General features: G+C 41.2%; 1 protein-coding gene across 1 annotated transcript in view; it reads left to right on the top strand.

Annotated features, from left to right (window-relative positions):
- Positions 1–1,882, top strand: part of LOC139541981 (proline-rich protein 12-like) — a 55,719-nt gene extending 53,837 nt beyond the window's left edge. Inside the window, exon 15 of the mRNA XM_071346933.1 lies at positions 367–1,882. Within this exon, the coding sequence (XP_071203034.1) occupies positions 367–501 (135 nt within the window). The 3' untranslated portion in view covers positions 502–1,882. The remainder of the gene's footprint in view (positions 1–366) is intronic.
- The last annotated feature ends 16,935 nt before the right edge of the window (positions 1,883–18,817 follow it).

Here is an 18,817-nt window from a genome sequence, read left to right as displayed (position 1 = left end):
CTTGCACATAGTCACACACACACTCAAGTACTGTTAAAGCTTCAGGCATTCTAAATGAGTGTTCTTCCCATTTCTGAAACACTTAGCATATCAACCTGTCCAACTATGTTGTGAGTTCCACAGAAGACAACAGATCAGCCAGGCCTAGGCTACTTATCCATGTTCTTCAACATGAACTAGTCACAAGCTGTAACGCGTTACCGCATAAACTTTATATTAATATTGTGTTTACCCAGCATAGATAATGTTTATTCCTTGGTTAGACACACCATAGACTTGAGACATGTACTTCTATTTTTCAAATAGACATATTACCATAGTCTAAATAAACTGTATATTGTGCTTATATTTGTGTTTCCCTGGCAGACCAACACTATAGAGCAGGCAGCTGAGGATCCTGGGCAGGAGGAGGTGGTGCAGCAGTGTATGGCCAACCAGGGCTGGCTGGACACCCTCTTCAACTCCTTCATCGAGCTGCTCACACTCAGCGCCAAGGCCTGAGCGACAGACAGAGGGGATGGAAGACAGAAAGAAAAGAGAAAGCGAAAGAACAAAAGGCACAGAAACTAGGCCCCAGGAACAGTGAGGTGGGCGAACGAGGTAAGAGGTCCCATCCCACCTGGAGTCGTGTGGGTCCGACGGACAACTTGAAAGGCCACTCGGAACAAGAGGGTCGGTAGGTGTGACCTTGGAGAGTGACCTCTCCTTAGTTCAATGACAAAAATATAGCAATTAATTGACTTGACCTTGAGAATGGATGATGACCCCACCGGAGCTGGTGTTGTTCCTGATTGGTCAAGAGATGACACTGACCAATCAGGAGGCAAAGACCAAGGTGAGAAAATACACCGAAGGCAGAAGGAGGAGCTATTGCACCTAGTCACGTGGATTGTCTCACAGACATCGTAAAACTGTGCGTCAGACAAAAAACGTTTCAGAGAATCTATTACTGTCTGTTTTTACATAAATTATTTGTTTTTAAACATTGCATTAGAGGAGTGCAGTGAGCGGTGTGAATATATGGCTTGTCTGTGGAAAGGATGCAACATAACGGTGTTAATTCTCTCACTCGTTCTATGCGACAGTAGGCAGTGGCACCAGTGAGCTATGTGATAATATATAAACCCATTTAAATTATTTCTATGAGGAGGATTTTAACAAACTCTCACGAGTGCTGGGATGCCGCCTTAGCATTAACATTTTTCACATGTTAAACGTTCAATTGTACGTACACCCACATATCCGAGCTGTCTTATTTTTTTTCTTTGGCACAAAAGATGGGTGGATGAGACGGAAACCTGACATCAACTTTGTAGAGAATGGGTATATTTGAAACCGACATTGTAGTGCTTAAGTTCATCAGAATCATGCAGCTGCAAAGAGAAAGAAACATTATCAAGTTCCCCTACAGGAATGGTTATAAATGAGTCATATTTAAAGAGAAAATGGTCATTTAATTTTTATGTCTGATGTTTTGCATATTACTATAACATTTTTTTTTGGGGGGGGGGGGACATTTTTCCTTGGAAAGACAGTCTGTAAATATTGTACAGTTCTTGACAAATCTTTGTTTATACATTAGATACTCAGCGAAATGTTTTGCCACGAGCAGCATCGCAGATATTGAGATGAGCGAGATGCAAGACTTCTCTCTCACAGTCATACACAGTATCTGAGCATGTGAACGGGTTCGCTTCACACTGTTGCAGCCTGGTAGCCACGGGACCAAAACAGTGGAGAAGTTGAGCCTCGCGCTTCAACCCTTTTAGTTGTTGCGGAAATTGACCCACTATGCTGTTTACTTTCTGCATCCACGTCATATCGCTGAGTCTACCTTAAATAACTCCTGTATTTGAAACACAAATAAAAACGCAAAGAACAATTTGTTGTTGAAGTCAATTAATGTATATGAAATAGATTAGATTACAGAAGGGAAGTTACCCAGAGCTGTTGGTGACGTAGAAGCTGGAAAAAGAAACTGTAGACACAGCATTTTTGCTCATGGGGCATTTAAACCAGGTATGACATACGGCGTCTTTCCTGGTACAACCAGTTAAGCGAAACATGACATGTGCTATCTGCTTGCCCATGTCCAACAAAGAAGCCCATCTGTCATGGGGTGGGTAAATTAAAATGTCAGTCTTTTCTGGCTAGGTCGAAAGTTTTTTTTATTTTTTTCTTCTTATTCTTTGTAATACGTTTTTGGATGCGATCGTCCAAGTCAATGTTAATAAAAACCTCTTAAGGATCGGCCCCTTTTTTAAAATTTTCACCTAAAATGACATACCCAAATCGAACTGCCTGTAGCTCAGGCCCTGAAGCAAGGATATGCATATTCTTGGTAGAATTTGAAAGGAAACACTTTGAAGTTTGTGGAAATGTGAAAGGAATGTTGCAGAATATAACACATTAGATCTGGTAAAAGATAATACAAAAGAAAAAAACATGTTTTTTTTTGTACCATCTTTGAAATGCAAGAGACGGGTCATAATGTATTATTCCAGCCCAGGTGCAATTTAGATTTCGGCCACTAGATGGCATCAGTGTATGTGCAATGTGTCCGACTGATCCAATGAACCATTGCATTTCTGTTCAAACTTTTGTGTCAAGACTGTCCAAATGTGCCTAATTTGTTTATTAATAACTTTTCATGTTCAAAACTGTCCACTCTCCTCAAACAATAGCATGGTATTCTTTCCCTGTAATAGCTACTGCAAATTGGACAGTGCAGTTAGATTAACAAGAATTTAAGCTTTCTGCCAATATCAGATATGTCTACGTCCTGGGAAATGTTCTTATTACTTACAACCTCATGCTAATCTTATTAGCCTACATTAGCTCAACCGTTCCGCAGGGGACCCACCAATCCTGAAGAAGTTTTAAGAGTTTGCTACAAGTGTAGCTAACGTTGTAGTCTGATGCTATCTACCGAAATTGCTTATGTAAAGCTATTTTTAAGTTAGCTAGCTACTAAGCAAGCTAGCTCGATTCTTTTCAGGCTCAGCACAACGTTTTTGACACTGCTTTTTTCTGATAAATATATTCATTGCATCCGACATGGAGTCCAGTTTCATAATATTACCGTATGGCCCAGCTGCTTGCTGTAGTTTTGAAGTAATCACAATAAACAGGCCTTATTTTAGGGCACATTTCACCCTTCCAGCTGCTATTAGTTCTATTGAGCAGCGTGGCACCAACTCGCCTTTGGAATGTTCTGCTTCACAATACAATTTAAACTGGCAGGAGAAATTTGGACAATGTTTGTTTTCTAAATGGCTCCTGGGTAATTTGATATGTGTCAATCTGTTCGTTCGTAGGCATCGAATTGAGCGTATGCTGCGCGGGTTCACTGAGTTACAAACCAAATGGATGGGTCTAGCTCATTTATTTGTTGATCTGATGTAGTTGGTACCTCAGATTATCAACCCAGCGAAATAAGTATCTAGTATCTGCAGATGGCCACGGTGAGGAGCAGGAGTTATAAACCCATAAAAAAAATTTGCTGGGAAAAAACGCTAATACCTATTGTAACCCTGAACAGTCAGTAAACTTAAAATTGGGTAGCCTATAACACTTTTAGAAATTATTTTTTTCTTTATATTATGTCAGTAAATACCATTATAGGACTAAATACTTAACCTAAGTATTTGCTGTTTTTTTTCAATTTTATCTGATTTTTTTATTGCAAGGCAGAACACTTCTAATAAACAAGCCACATTTATAAAAAAATTAAAATAAATGATTATTTAAAATGTGGTTTGAACTGTGCGACTTAGTAACCTCTATGTGAAAGTCCAGCAATTGGCATGGGCAGGTTTGAGACTGATCTCTTGAATTAATAAGAAAAATATACTCTACTTTATTTCACAGCTGTCTCCAATGTCTTTACGGTCTTGGAATATTCACAGGTCCACTCCTGGCAGCAGGTATTGCAGTAAGGAAACAGCTCAGCAGAAGCAAAGGCTCTTTTGGGAGCCACCATATTTATTAAAAACGACTCATTTCCTGTGTCTGTGTTTTTTTATACAGTGCATTCCGAAAGTATCCAGACCTCTTGACATTTTCCAGATTTTGTTACATTACAGCCTTACTCTAAAACTTTGTTGAAGCACCTTTGGCAGCGATAACAGCCTCAAGTCCTGGGTATGACGCTACAAGCTTGGCACACCTGTATTTGGGGAGTTTCTCCCATTCTCTGCAGATCTTCTCGAGCGCTGTCAGGTTAGTTGGGGAGTGTTGCTGTACAGCTATTTTCAGGTCTTTCCAGAGATGTTTGATCGGGTTCAAGTCCGGACTCTGGCTGGGCAACTCAAGGATATTGAGAGACTTGTCCCAAAGCCACTTCTTGGCTGCGTGTTTAGCGTCGTTGTCCTGTTGGAAGGTGAACCTTCGCCCCAGTGTGAGGTCCTGAGCGCTCTGGACCTTTCATCAAGGCTCTCACTGTACTTTGCTCTGTTCATCTTTCCCTCTCCTGACTAGTCTCCCAGTCCCTGCCGCTGAAAAACATCCCCACAGCATGACGCTGCCACCACCATGCTTCACTGTAGGGATGGTGCCAGGTTTCCTCCAGACGTGAAGCTTGGCATTCAGGACAAAGACTTCAATCTTGGTTTCTTGCCTTTTGGCAAACTCCAAGGGGGCTGTCATGTGCCTTTTTACTCAGGAGTGGCTTCTGTCTGGCCACTCTACCATAAAGGCCTGATTTGGTGGAGTGCTGCAGAGATGGTTGTCCTTCTGGAAGGTTCCCCCATCTCTACAGAGGAACTCTAGAGCACTGTCAGAATGACCATCGGGTTCTTGGTCACCTCCCTGACCAAGGTCCTTCTCCCCCGGTTACTCTGTTTTGGCTGGGCAGCCAGCTCTAGGAAGAGTTTTGGTGGTTCCTAACGTCTTCCATTTAAGAATGATGGAAGCCATTGTGTGCTTGGACCTTCAATGTGGCAGAAATGTACCCTTCCACTTCTACGGACAATTTCCTTTGACCTCATGGCTATGTTTTTGCTCTGTGGGACCTTATATAGACGAGTAGGTGCCTTTCCAAATCATGTCAAATCAATTGAATTTACCACAGGTGGACTCCAATCAAGTTGTAAACACATCTCAAGGATGATCAATGGAAGCAGGATGCACCTGAGCTCAATTTCAAGTCTTCTACTAAAGGGTCTGTATACTTCTGTAAATAAGGTATTTCTGTTTATTTGTAATACATTTGCAAAAATGTCTAAACCTATTTTCACTGTCATTATGGAGTATTGTGTGTAGATTTACATTTATTTTATTTAATACATTTTAGAGTAAGCTATAAAGTAAAATGTGGAGGAAGGGGTCTGAATACTTTCTGAATGCACTGTATGTTAAAGCTAGAATTCATAGTTGCTACATCCATTTTTGGACTTATAAAGTAATGATAATACCATTGATCCCTTTTGATTCTTGAAGAATATTACATGTACCCCATAAGAACCCAACATACAAGTTTCTTTTATGCCAATGTTTATAAACAATGTAAATATATTTTGCGTGCATTTCCTTGGCTAATCGCATTCAGTCGGTCACGACTCGGGCAATGGTCTCGAGCAACTCCAATGTATGCATCTGATTGGCTAATATTCCCAGGCGGGGATCTTCCTGCTAATGTGCCCTCTTGAAACTGTCAATAATGTGTTGCATGCATTTTAGTGCCTAGTGGATTTGCTCTCGACTCGTGATACTTCACAAGTTCGAATTTTGCATGCAGCAACATTGCTTTTTAATTTTTTTAAGCCGTTTACATTTGATTTTAAGGCAATGGCATGCCATTTCAATGTTATTTATATATCTAGTGAACTGTGTAAATTAGATTAGCACACTTGTCAGTACCAAGTGTCTGAAATCTTGAAGAAACGTCAGAATTTCATTTGTAGTCGTGCTGCCACCTTGTGGTATAATTGAGATTTGTAGTACCTGGATAGGAAAATGTGTTTTTCTTGACCAGAGGCGACTGAATTAATCTTCAGGATTATTGATAATCGTTATTGAAATAGTCATCAAGTATAATTTCTAAACATTTAAAACTGGTAATATTATTTTAAACATCATTATAATAAAGACATTGTAGCTGGGTAATATCTAATATGTAACAGACACACACAGACAATGGAAATTAGCCCTTAATTTTTAATGATTCGTCTCTGAAAACAGCTTTTGGTTTTTTGAAAGAATACTGTGTTCAAGATTGTTGCACCGACACTCATATGCTAGTGAATGTAATCACAAAGGTTTTTGGTGCATTTCAATAGAGCCCCAACTAGAGCTAGTGAGAGGCAGACATTTAAAACAATATACAAAGAAGTCATCAAAATAATACATATACACAGTCCTGTAAATAGAGTATGATTCCGGGGTGGGAATTGGCTCTTAAAATAGCCTTTGTTTTGGGTTCGGGAAGAGCAACAAAGCTAAATATTAGAACCCAAATCAAATGACTAAAGTTATGACTAACCTGCCATTTCAATTTTAACAACCCAGCAACAGACAACCAAGAACGCTGAAGGTCATTGGCCACAGATAAAATTACATCAAAACACTTTATATCTACTGTAGCTTTGATTGGACTAATCATGTCAACATCATACGTACACAATTTTAGCTAGACAAGCAGTCATCATCACGAATCATATCGGCAAATCCCTTTCAATCCTTGTAATATGAAGATAAATTATGGATAAAACGTATCGGTGCTCATTGGACATAAACATAACACAAGTCGGAAATCGCAAATTCAACAATTAGTAGTTCGTAAGGAATCAATGGTAAACTGCAAGCGTCGCAAAGACGTCACTATTTTGCTTCCCCCTGCCTGCTATTCGGTGGAGAGGGTGTGCGGTCCATGTCTGGGTTTAAGAATTCAACACATCTGTCTGAAAGGATCTGTTTTCCAAGTTTAAAAGGATAAACGTTCACATGCAATACGATGGGCCAGAAATGGTTAAATATGTTGGTAATGCTGTCAATCCAGCATGACTTCTGCCACGTTCAAAACAACTGGAAACTCTGAACTGGGAAATCTCAGACTTCAGTGCGTTCAAGACAACTGGGAACTCGGGAAAGAACATGCTCGGACAGGGAAAATAAATTGAGGGGTCATCCAACTCGGAATTCCAAGTGTGGGACTCTGGCCTCTTTCTAGAGCTCCGACCTGAAGATCACTGACGTCATGATTCGTTCTTGTTTTAAAAAAACATCCAAATTTCATATACCTCAGTTGGTGTGTCTGGTGCTCCTCCTACAAAGCAGTTGACTTTGTCCTGGTAACAAACAAACAGCCCAGCATGTTTGGGACTCTCAATGCTGGTCCCATACAATGTTTTCCTGGTTAGCACAAATATGGCATCATCTGCAATAATTTGATGACGGTTTTCCATAAAACAATAATGCAAATAACTAAAGCTGCAACTTTTTGGGCGACTTTCCAAATTCACATAGAAATGTGAGATCTCGATCTGTTCTCATTGAAAGCAAGTCTAAGAAGCAGTAGATATGTTCCATATGCACTATTTCTATGCTTCCCATACTCATGTTTCGGTTTTACGTCTTTTACACCAGCTTCAAACAGCTGGAAAATACAAAAATGTGTGTTATGGAAAATATATTTTATAGTGGTTTAGATGGTACAATGATTCTCTACACTATACTTGCTTGTTTTGTCACAAACTAAAATTAGTTAAACTATTAGATTTTTAGCAACCAGGAAATGGCAGAGCAATTTCTGCATACTGCATCTGTAATTATTCAAAATTATTTGAGAGATACCCTTGCAAATGACCATAAACTGTATTACTTAAACCCTTTGGGTCATTCATGCTGTAGTTTCTTCGTAAATGTATCTGTGGTATCCACCAAGCAGATTGGTCAACCTACAGTGCCTTCAGAAAGATTTCATACCCCTTGACTTATTCCACTTTGTTGTTTTACAGCCTGAATTCAAAATGGATTAAATAGATTGGTTTTCTAACCCATCTACACACAATAACCCATGATGACAAAGTGAAAACTTGTTTTGAGAAATGGATGCAATTTTATTTTAAAATGAAATCTCATTTACATGAGTCTTCACACACCTGAGTCAATACTTTGTAGAAGCACCTTTTGGTGGCGAATACAGCTGAGCTGTCTTGGGTATGTCTGTATCAGCTTTGCACATCTGGATTTGGGGATTTTCTCCCAATGTAGATTTTCTCAAGCTCTGTTAAGTCAGATCAGGAGCATCGATGAACAGCAATCTTCAAGTCTTTACACATTTTTTCAATAGGATTCAAGTCTGGGCTTTGGCTGGGCCACAAAGACTTTCACATTATTTTTCTGAAGCAATTCTGGTGGTGCTTTGGCTCTATAATTGGGGTCATTGTCCTGTTGGAATGTAAATATTCGCCCCAATTCAAGGTTGTTTGCACTCTGAAGCAGGTTACCAAGGATTTGCATGTATTTGACTCCATTCATTGTTCCCTCTATCCTTAACAGTCTCCCAGTCCCTGCCACTGAAAAGCATCCCCATAGCATGATTCTGTCACCACCATGCTTCACGGTAGGGATGGTATTAGATGGGTGATGATCGGTGCCTGGTTTTCTCCAGACATAGCGCTTTGCATTCAGGCCAAAGTGTTCAATTTTGGTCTCATCTGACCGCAGAATCCTTCTGATCTCAGAGTCTTGCACGTGCCTTTTTGCAAACTTCAGGCGTGCTGTCAAGGGTATTTTTCTCAGGAGTGTCTTCCGTCTGGCCACTTTTCCATAAATCCCAGATTGGTGAAGTGCTGTATAGACTGTTGTCCTTCTGGCAGGTTCTCCCATCACAGCCAAGTAACTCTGTAGTTATGTCAGAGTGGTCATTGGGTTCCTGGTCACCTCCCTGACCAACGTCCTTCTTGCCCGGTTGCTCAGTTTGGTCAGACGGCCAGCTCTACACAGAGTCTGGGTAGTTCCATATTTTTTCAATTTCCCAATGATAGAGCACTGTGCTCTTGGAAACTTTAAACACTCTGGAAATTGTTTTATACCCTACCCCAGATATTTATTTATTTATTTATTTTTTTATTTAACCTTTATTTAACCAGGTAGGCAAATTGAGAACACGTTCTCATTTACAATTGCGACCTGGCCAAGATAAAGCAAAGCAGTTCGACACATACAACAACACATAGTTACACATGGAGTAAAACAAACATATAGTCAATAATACAGTGAAAAAAAATAAGTCTATATACAATGTGAGCAAGTGAGGTGAGATAAGGGAGGTGAAGGCAAACAAATATATGTATAAATAAATAAAATAAATAAATAAAAATATAAAAGGCCATGGAGGTGAAGTGAATACAACACAGCAAGTAAAATAAAACAAAAAAAAACCCTGGAATGGTTGGTTTGCAGCGGAAGAAAGTGCAAAGTAGAGACAGAAAATAATGGGGTGCAAAGGAGCAAAATAAATTAATAAAATAAATACAGTAGGTAAAGAGGTAGTTGTTTGGGCTAAATTGTAGATGGGTTATGTACAGGTGCAGTAATCTATGAGCTGCTCTGACAGCTGGTGCTTAAAGCTAGTGAGGGAGATAGGTGTTTCCAATTTCAGAGATTTTTGTAGTTCGTTCCAGTCATTGGCAGCAGAGAACTGGAAGGAGAGGCGTCCAAAGGAAGAATTGGTTTTGGGGGTGACTAGAGAGATATACCTGCTGGAGCGCGTGCTACAGATAGGTGCTGCTATGGTGACCAGCGAGCAGAGATAAGGGGGGACTTTACCTAGCAGGGTCTTGTAGATGACCTGGAACCAGTGGGTTTGGCGACGAGTATGAAGCGAGGGCCAGCCAACGAGAGTGTACAGGTCGCAGTGGTGGGTAGTATATGGGGCTTTGGTGACAAAACGGATGGCACTGTGATAGACTGCATCCAATTTATTGAGTAGGGTTTTGGAGGCTATTTTGTAAATGACATCACCGAAGTCGAGGATTGGTAGGATGGTCAGTTTTACAAGGGTATGTTTGGCAGCATGAGTAAAGGATGCTTTGTTGCGGAATAGGAAGCCAATTCTAGATTTGACTTTGGATTGGAGATGTTTGATGTGAGTCTGGAAGGAGAGTTTACAGTCTAACCAGACACCTAGGTATTTGTAGTTGTCCACATATTCTAAGTCAGAACCGTCCAAAGTAGTGATGTTGGACAGGCGGGCAGGGGCAGGCAGCGATCGGTTGAAGAGCATGCATTTGGTTTTACTTGTATTTAAGAGCAGTTGGAGGCCACGGAAGGAGAGTTGTATGGCATTGAAGCTCGCCTGGAGAGTTGTTAACACAGTGTCAAAAGAAGGGCCAGAAGTATACAGAATAGTGTCGTCTGCGTAGAGGTGGATCAGAGAATCACCAGCAGCAAGAGCGACATCATTGATGTATACAGAGAAGAGAGTCGGTCCAAGAATTGAACCCTGTGGCACCCCCATAGAGACTGCCAGAGGCCCGGACAACAGACCCTCCGATTTGACACACTGAACTCGATCAGAGAAGTAGTTGGTGAACCAGGCGAGGCAATCATTAGAGAAACCAAGGCTGTCGAGTCTGCCAATGAGGATGTGGTGATTGACAGAGTCAAAAGCCTTGGCCAGGTCAATGAATACGGCTGCACAGTATTGTTTCCTATCGATGGCGGTTACGATGTCGTTTATGACCTTGAGCGTGGCTGAGGTGCACCCATGACCAGCTCTGAAACCAGATTGCATAGCGGAGAAGGTGTGGTGGGATTCGAAATGGTCGGTAATCTGTTTGTTGACTTGGCTTTCGAAGACCTTAGAAAGGCAGGGTAGGATAGATATAGGTCTGTAGCAGTTGGGGTCAAGGGTGTCCCCCCCTTTGAAGAGGGGGATAACCGCAGCTGCTTTCCAATCTTTGGGGATCTCGGACGACACGAAAGAGAGGTTGAAGAGGCTAGTAATAGGGGTGGCAACAATTTCAGCAGATAGTTTTAGAAAGAAAGGGTCCAGATTATCTAGCCCGGCTGATTTGTAAGGGTCCAGATTTTGCAGCTCATTTAGGACATCAGCTGACTGTATTTGGGAGAAAGAGAAATGGGGGAAGCTTGGGCGAGTAGCAGAGGGGAGGGCAGTGCTGTTGTCCGGGGTAGGGGCAGCCAGATGGAAAGCATGGCCAGCCGTGGAAAAATGCTTATTGAAATTCTCAATTATAGTGGATTTGTCGGTGGTGACAGTGTTTCCTATCTTCAGAGCGGTTGGAAGCTGGGAGGAGGTGTTCTTATTCTCCATGGACTTTACGGTGTCCCAGAACTTTTTTGAATTTGTGTTGCAGGAAGCAAATTTCTGCTTGAAAAAGCTAGCCTTGGCTGTTCTAACTGCCTGTGTATATTGGTTTCTGGCTTCCCTGAAAAGTTGCATATCACGGGGGCTGTTCGATGCTAATGCAGAACGCCATAGGATGTTTTTCTGTTGGTTAAGGGCAGTCAGGTCAGGAGAGAACCAAGGGCTATATCTGTTCCTGGTTCTAAATTTCTTGAATGGGGCATGCTTATTCAAGATGGTGAGGAAGGCATTTTTAAAAAATGACCAGGCATCCTCTACTGACGGGATGAGATCGATATCCTTCCAGGATACCCCGGCCAGGTCGATTAGAAAGGCCTGCTCGCTGAAGTGTTTCAGGGAGCGTTTGACAGTGATGAGTGGAGGTCGTTTGACCGCTGACCCATTACGGATACAGGCAATGAGGCAGTGATCGCTGAGATCTTGGTTGAAAACAGCAGAGGTGTATTTGGAGGGCAAGTTTGTTAGGATGATATCTATGAGGGTACCCGAGTTTACGGAATTGGGGTGGTACCTGGTAGGTTCATTGATAATTTGTGTGAGATTGAGGGCATCAAGCTTAGATTGTAGGGTGGCTGGGGTTTTGAGCATGTTCAAATTTAGGTCGCCTAGCAGCACGAACTCTGAAGATAGATGGGGGGCAATCAGTTCACATATAGTGTCCAGAGCACAGCTGGGGGCAGAGGGTGGTCTATAGCAGGCGGCAACGGTGAGAGACTTGTTTTTAGAGAGGTGGATTTTTAAAAGTAGAAGTTCAAATTGTTTGGGAACAGACCTGGATAGTAAGACAGAACTCTGCAGGCAGTCTTTGCAGTAGATTGCAACACCGCCCCCTTTGGCCGTTCTATCTTGTCTGAAAATCTTGTAATTGGGGATGAAAATATCTGAGTTTTTGGTGGTCTTTCTAAGCCAGGATTCAGACACGGCTAAAACATCCGGGTTGGCAGAGTGTGCTAAAGCAGTGAACAAAACAAACTTAGGGAGGAGGCTTCTAATGTTAACATGCATGAAGCCAAGGCTATTACGGTTACAGAAGTCATCAAAAGAGAGCGCCTGGGGAATAGGAGTGGAGCCAGGTACTGCAGGGCCTGGATTCACCTCTACATCACCAGAGGAACAGAGGAGGAGTAGGATAAGGGTACGGCTAAAAGCTATGAGAATTGGTCGCCTAGAGCTACTGGAGCAGAGAGTAAGAGGAGGTTTCTGGGGGCGATAAAATAGTTTAAAGGAATAATGTACAGACAAAGGTATGGTAGGATGTGAATACAGTGGAGGTAGACCTAGGTATTGAGTGATGATGAGAGAGATATTGTCTCTAGAAACATCATTGAAACCAGGTGATGTCATCGCATATGTGGGTGGTGGAACTGAGAGGTTGGATATGGTATAGTGAACAGGGCTAGAATCTCTACAGTGAAATAAGCCAATAAACATTAACCAGAACAGCAATGGACAAGGCATATTTACATTAAGGAGAGGCATGCTTAATCGGGTGATCAATAAGGGTCCAGTGAGTAGAGGTTGGTTGGGGTCGTGGCGATCCAGACAGCTGGCCGGGTATGTGGCTGTCGGTAGCAGCATGGGATGGAGGTCTGTTTGTAGATACCTCGTGCGTTTCCGTCGGTAAGTTAGTGGGGTTCCGTGTAGTGGGGTTCCGTGTGGAAGAGGGGATCAATCCAAATTGGCAGAATAGATATAGTGACCCAAGGAGAAAAAAAATAAATAAAAAATAAAAATAAAAATAAATAATAGTTGTCCGGTATGCTTATTCAGGTAGCAGCCGATAAGACAGCTAACGATTAGCGGGCCTCAGGTGAGCGTTCAGGTAACGTCGGGACGGAGGTGCCAGTTGGATAAATCTGTACTGTATAAAGATATACAGTACTGGTCAAAAGTTTAGACACCTACCCATTCAAGGGTTTTTATTTTTACTATTTTCTACATTGTAGAATAATAGCTAAGACATCAGAACTATGAAATAACACACAGGGAATCACGTAGTAACCAAAAAAGGTGTTAAACGAATCTAAATATATTTGAGATTCTTCAAAGTAGCCACCCTTTGCCTTGATGATAGCTTTGCACACTCTTGGCATTCTCTTAACCATCTTCACCTGAAATGCTTTTCCAACAGTCTTGAAGGAGTTCCCACATATGCTGAGCACTTGTTGGCTGCTTTTCCTTCGCGCTGCGGTAAAAAAATCCATTATTTAAAAAATTGAAAGAATATGGCACAACAAACCTGCCAAGAGAGGGTCGCCCACCAAAACTCATGGACCAGGCAAGGAGGGCATTAATCAGAGGCAACAAAGAGACCAAAGACAACCCTGAAGAAGCTGCAAAGCTCCACAGCGGATATTAGAGTACCTGTCCATAGGACCACTTTAAGCCGTACATTCCACAGAGCTGGGCATTACGGTAGAGTGGCCAGAAAAAAAGCCATTGCTTAAAGAAAAAAATAAGCAAAGCACGTGGGAGACTCCACAAAAATTATGGAAGACGGTACTCTGGTCAGATGAGACTAAAAGGAAAATGCTATGTCTGGCGCAAACCCAACACTTCTCATCACCCCGAGAACACCATCCCCACAGTGAAGCATGGTGGTGGCAGCATCATGCTGTGGGGATGTTTTTCCATTGGCAGGGACTGGGAAACTGGTCAGAATTGAAGGAATGATGGCTGGTGCTAAATACAGGGAAATTCTTGAGGGAAACCTGTTTCAGTCTTCCAGAGATTTGAGACTGGGATGGAGGTTCACCTTCCAGCAGGACAATGACCTTAAGCATACTGCTAAATCAACACTCAAGTGGTTTAAGGGGAAACATTTAAATGTCTTGGAATGGCCTAGTCAAAGCCCAGACATCAATCCAATTGAGAACCTGTGGTATGACTTAAAGATTGCTGTACACCAGTGGAACCCATCCAACTTGAAGGAGCTAGAGCAGTTTTGCCTTGAAGAATAGGCAAAAATCCCAGTGGCTAGATGTGCCAAGCTTATAGAGACATTCCCCAAGAGACTTGCAGCTGTAATTGCTGCAAAAGGTGGCTCTACAAAGTATTGACTTTGGGGGGGTGAACAGTTATGCACGCTCAAGTTTTCAGATTTTTTTTGTCTTATTTCTTGTTTGTTTCACAATAAAAAATGTTTTGCATCTTCAAAATGGTAGGCATGTTGTGTAAATCAAATGATACAAACCCCCCAAAAATCTATTTTAATTCCAGGTTGTAAGGCAACAAAATATGAAAAATGCCAAGGGGTGTGAGTACTTTCGCAAGCCACTGTATGTGTAGAGTGTGCAATCATCAGCATACATAGTCATTTTAGCTTCTTGTAAGACAAGTGGCAAATCATTTGTAAAAATAGAGAAGAGTAATAGCCCAAGGCAACTGCCCTGAGGGATACTGCACAGTACATATCTAATGTTAGAGAAGCTTCCATTTAATAATACTGAGTTTTGTTGGATAACTAACTCTCACCATGTGATGACAGGTCATAACATGGTGAGGTCATAATATGGTAAAGCCATAAGTTAGTTTTTTTCATTAACAAATGATGATCTATAACATCAAATGCTGCACTGAAATCTAACAATACAGCTCCAACAATCATCTTATTTTCAATTTATATCAGCCAATCATCAGTCATCTGAGTCAGTGCAGTACAATTTGGGTGCCCTTCCCTATATGCATGCTAAAAGTCAGTTGTTCTTGTGTTCTTAAAAAAAGAGCATTGTATTTGTTCAAACACAATTCTCTCCATCCGTTTTCTAAGAATAGGTAGCAAGCTGATTGGGCGGCTGTTAGAGCCAGAAAAGGGTGCTTTACTAGTTATAGGTAGCGGTATTACTTTAGATTCCTTCCACGCCTGTTAACACACACACTCCTTTAGGCTTTGGTTAAAGACATCAACTTCAATGAACGATGAAGATAAATTGTTTTTTTTGGCCCGTATTGTCATTTATCTTATTTTGGTACGGTAATTATAATATTATTGTTCTGGACATTGTAAATTAGGTTTAGAGTGTTAATTACACTAAATTACACATTTAATAGCTTTATATTTTCATTATAAAAAAGTGCATTATTTAAAAAGTGACATGCATCATTGCTAAAAAAAAAACTAAAAAAACATTGGCAACAGTAGCAGGCGCTTGGCCCTTCTACCTGTAAAAAAAATACCTCGGAAATTCTAAACAGCATCACAAACAAAAGCTGCTAGGGGGAAAATCCAGAGCTCTCTGCTACCGCACTGCAAGTGGTACCGGAGTGCCAAGGCTACGTCCAAGAGGCTTCTAAACTGCTTCTAACATCTAATCAAATGGCTACACAAACTATTTGTTCTGTACCCCCCCCCTCCCCACGCTGCTGCTATTCTCTGTCATTATCTATGCATAGTCACTTTAATAACTCTACCTACATGTACATATTACCTCAATTACCTCGACTAATCGGTCGAGGTAATTTCCTTTTATTTACCTTTTTATTTATATTTTTTTGTAGGTATTTTTCTTAACTGCATTGTTGGTTAATTAAGGGCTTGTAAGTAAGTATTTCACTAAGGTCTACACCTATTTTATTTGGCGCATTTGACAAATAAATATTTGATTTGGCAGTAGAATGGCCTTACTGAAGAGCTCAGTGACTTTCAACGTGGCACCTTTCCAACAAGTCAGTTCGTCATATTTCTGCCCTGCTTCAACTGCCCCGGTCAGCTGTAAGTGCTGTTATTGTGAAGTGGAAAAGTCTCGGAGCAACAACGGCTCAGCCGCGAAGTGGTAGACCACCAAAAGTCTGTCAAGCAACACATTAAATGGGGCCAAACATTGTAATTCACACAGGTACTAATGATTTGATGGCAATGCAAGGACATGTAGCTCCTGCAATGGACCAAGTGGCAGCCAGAGCTGCAGTGAAATTTCCTAACACCAAAATCACTATGTCCACCATGTGGCGATGTGCCCTTCCACATTTTTTCAGAGCAACAATGCTGAGCTGTCTAGAGGCTGTGCTCTGTTATACAATGTTTACCTAGCGAAACACCGTGACGTTCACCCCAGCTGATGTACGACCTAGCATAGGTACTTAAACAAACAGGGTTCCCCCCTCTAAAACCCACGCTAACAGGACAACACCCCAATCAGAAGAGACCCACAGTCCAGCAAGACAGCTATGCAGAAGTGGCACAAATAATAGAACACCCTGCTGCTGGCAAGCTAAACCAGGTAAGCCATCTGATGAACATAATGTGCTCAAAAATCCAGTAATTCCTTCTTTCGTTATTACATCCCATTATCATTATGAGTTAAGTTTTATCCAGGACAGGGTTAAAGTTAGCTCATATTAATATAGGTAGCCTCCGATACAAAGTTCATGAGATTAGTAATTTGCTCATCTTTGATAATATTAATATATTTGTCATTTCTGAGACTTGGTAAGACAGCACCTTTTGATACAGCAATAAGAATAGTAGGAAATAACCTCTATAGAAAAGACAGGAATGTCTACGGGGTTGCTGTACATATTCAGAGCCATATTCCTGTAAAGCTCAGAGAGGATCTCATGAAAAATGAAGTAGAAGTGCTGTGGTTGCAGGTTTGTGTCTCATCTGGAGCCTCTTCTTTTAGGGTGCTGCGATAGACCAAGTGCAAACTGTCAGTATCTGGAGAATGTGTCTGATGGTCTCGAATGCTAACAGAGTCATGTATTTTCTTGTTGACCTGAACATTGACTGGTTATCATCTATTTGTCCTTTCAAGAGGAAGCTTCTTACCTTGACTAATGCCTGTAACATGACCCACGGTATCACTCAACCAACTAGAGTGTATACCAATAGTGTTGGGTCTGTGACATCCACTTGTATTGATTATATCTTCACCAATGCTGCTCCAAAGCAATATCAGTTCCCATTGGCTGTAGGGACCATAACATTGTGGCAATAACGAGGAAAGCTGAAGTATCAAAGGCAGGGCCTAAAGTTATTTATAAGACGACATACAAAATGTTTTCTCAGGACTCATACGTATGAGGAGAATCTAGATGCAGCACTTGGAATATTTGTAAAAAATATTATTTCCAGTTGCCAAACATGCACCTATTAAGAAACTAATTGTGAGAACTGTTAGAGCCCTGATTCGACGATTAATTGAAAAGTTGTATGGTTCAAAGAATTTATGCAAAAAAGGCGCCAAACAAGACAGGCTGCTCAATTGAAAAATGTGACTTTGGAGCACCTTAAATAATTTAAAGGCAATGCTACCAAATACTAATTGAGTGTATGTGAAATAAAAGCTGAAATAAATCATTCTCTCTACTATTATTCTGACATTTCACATTCTTAAAATAAAGTGGTGATCCTAACTGACCTAAAACAGGGAATTGTTTACTAGGATTAAATGTCAGGAATTGGGAAAAACGGAGTTTAAATGTATTTGGCTAAGGTGTATGTAAACTTCCGACTTCAAATGTATGTGACATGTATTAATGCCAAAATAACATGCAAAACCAGCAACAATTTAAAAAAGTATATATACAGTACCAGTGTAAAGTTTGGACACACCTACTCATTCAAGGGTTTTTCTTTACTTTTATTATTTTCTACATTGTAGAATAATAGTGAAGATGTCAAAACTATAAAATCAACCTAATGGAATCATGTAGCCACCCTTCCCTTGATGACAGCTTTGCACACTCTTGGCATTATCTCAACCAGCTTCATGAGTTCGTCACCTTGAATGTATTTTAATTAACAGGTGTGCCTTGTTAGAAGCTCATTTGTGGAATTTCTTTCCTTCTTTAATGTGTTTGAGCCAATCAGTTGTGTTGTGGCAAGGTAGGGGTTATTTGGTAAAAGACCAAGTCCGTATTATGGCAAGAACAGCTCAAATAAGCAAAGAAAAACAACAGTCCATCATTACTTTAAGACATGGAGGTCAGTCAACCCGGAAAATGTCAAGAACTTTGAAAGTTTCTTCAAGTGCCGTCGCAAAAACCATCAAGCGCTATGATGAAACTGTCTCATGAGGACCGCCACAGGAAAGGAAGACCCAGAGTTACCAATGCTTCAGAGGATTTGTTAGTTAGCTGCTCCTCAGATTGCAGCCAAAATAAAAGCTTCACAGAGTTCAAGTAACAGACACATTCACTGTTCAGAGGAGACTGGGTGAATCAGGCCTTCATGGTCGAATTCCTGCAACGAAACCACTACTAAAGGACACCAATAAGAAACACGAGCAATGGACATTAGACCGGTGGAAATCTGTCCTTTGGTCTGATGAGTCTATATTTGAGATGTTTGGTTCCAACCGCCGTGTCTTCTTGAAACGCAGAGTATGTGAAGGGATGATCTCTGCATGTATGGTTCCCACCACGAAGCATGGAGAAGGAGTGTGATGGTGCTTTGCTGGTGACACTGTCAGTGGTTTATTTAGAACTCAAGGCACTCTTAACCAGCATGGCTACCACAGCATTCTGCAGCGATACACAATCCCA

This window comes from Salvelinus alpinus, chromosome 17 (assembly GCF_045679555.1).
Source record: "Salvelinus alpinus chromosome 17, SLU_Salpinus.1, whole genome shotgun sequence".
NCBI classification, from domain to species: domain Eukaryota; kingdom Metazoa; phylum Chordata; class Actinopteri; order Salmoniformes; family Salmonidae; genus Salvelinus; species Salvelinus alpinus.
This window is presented reverse-complemented; position numbering and strand designations above follow the sequence as displayed.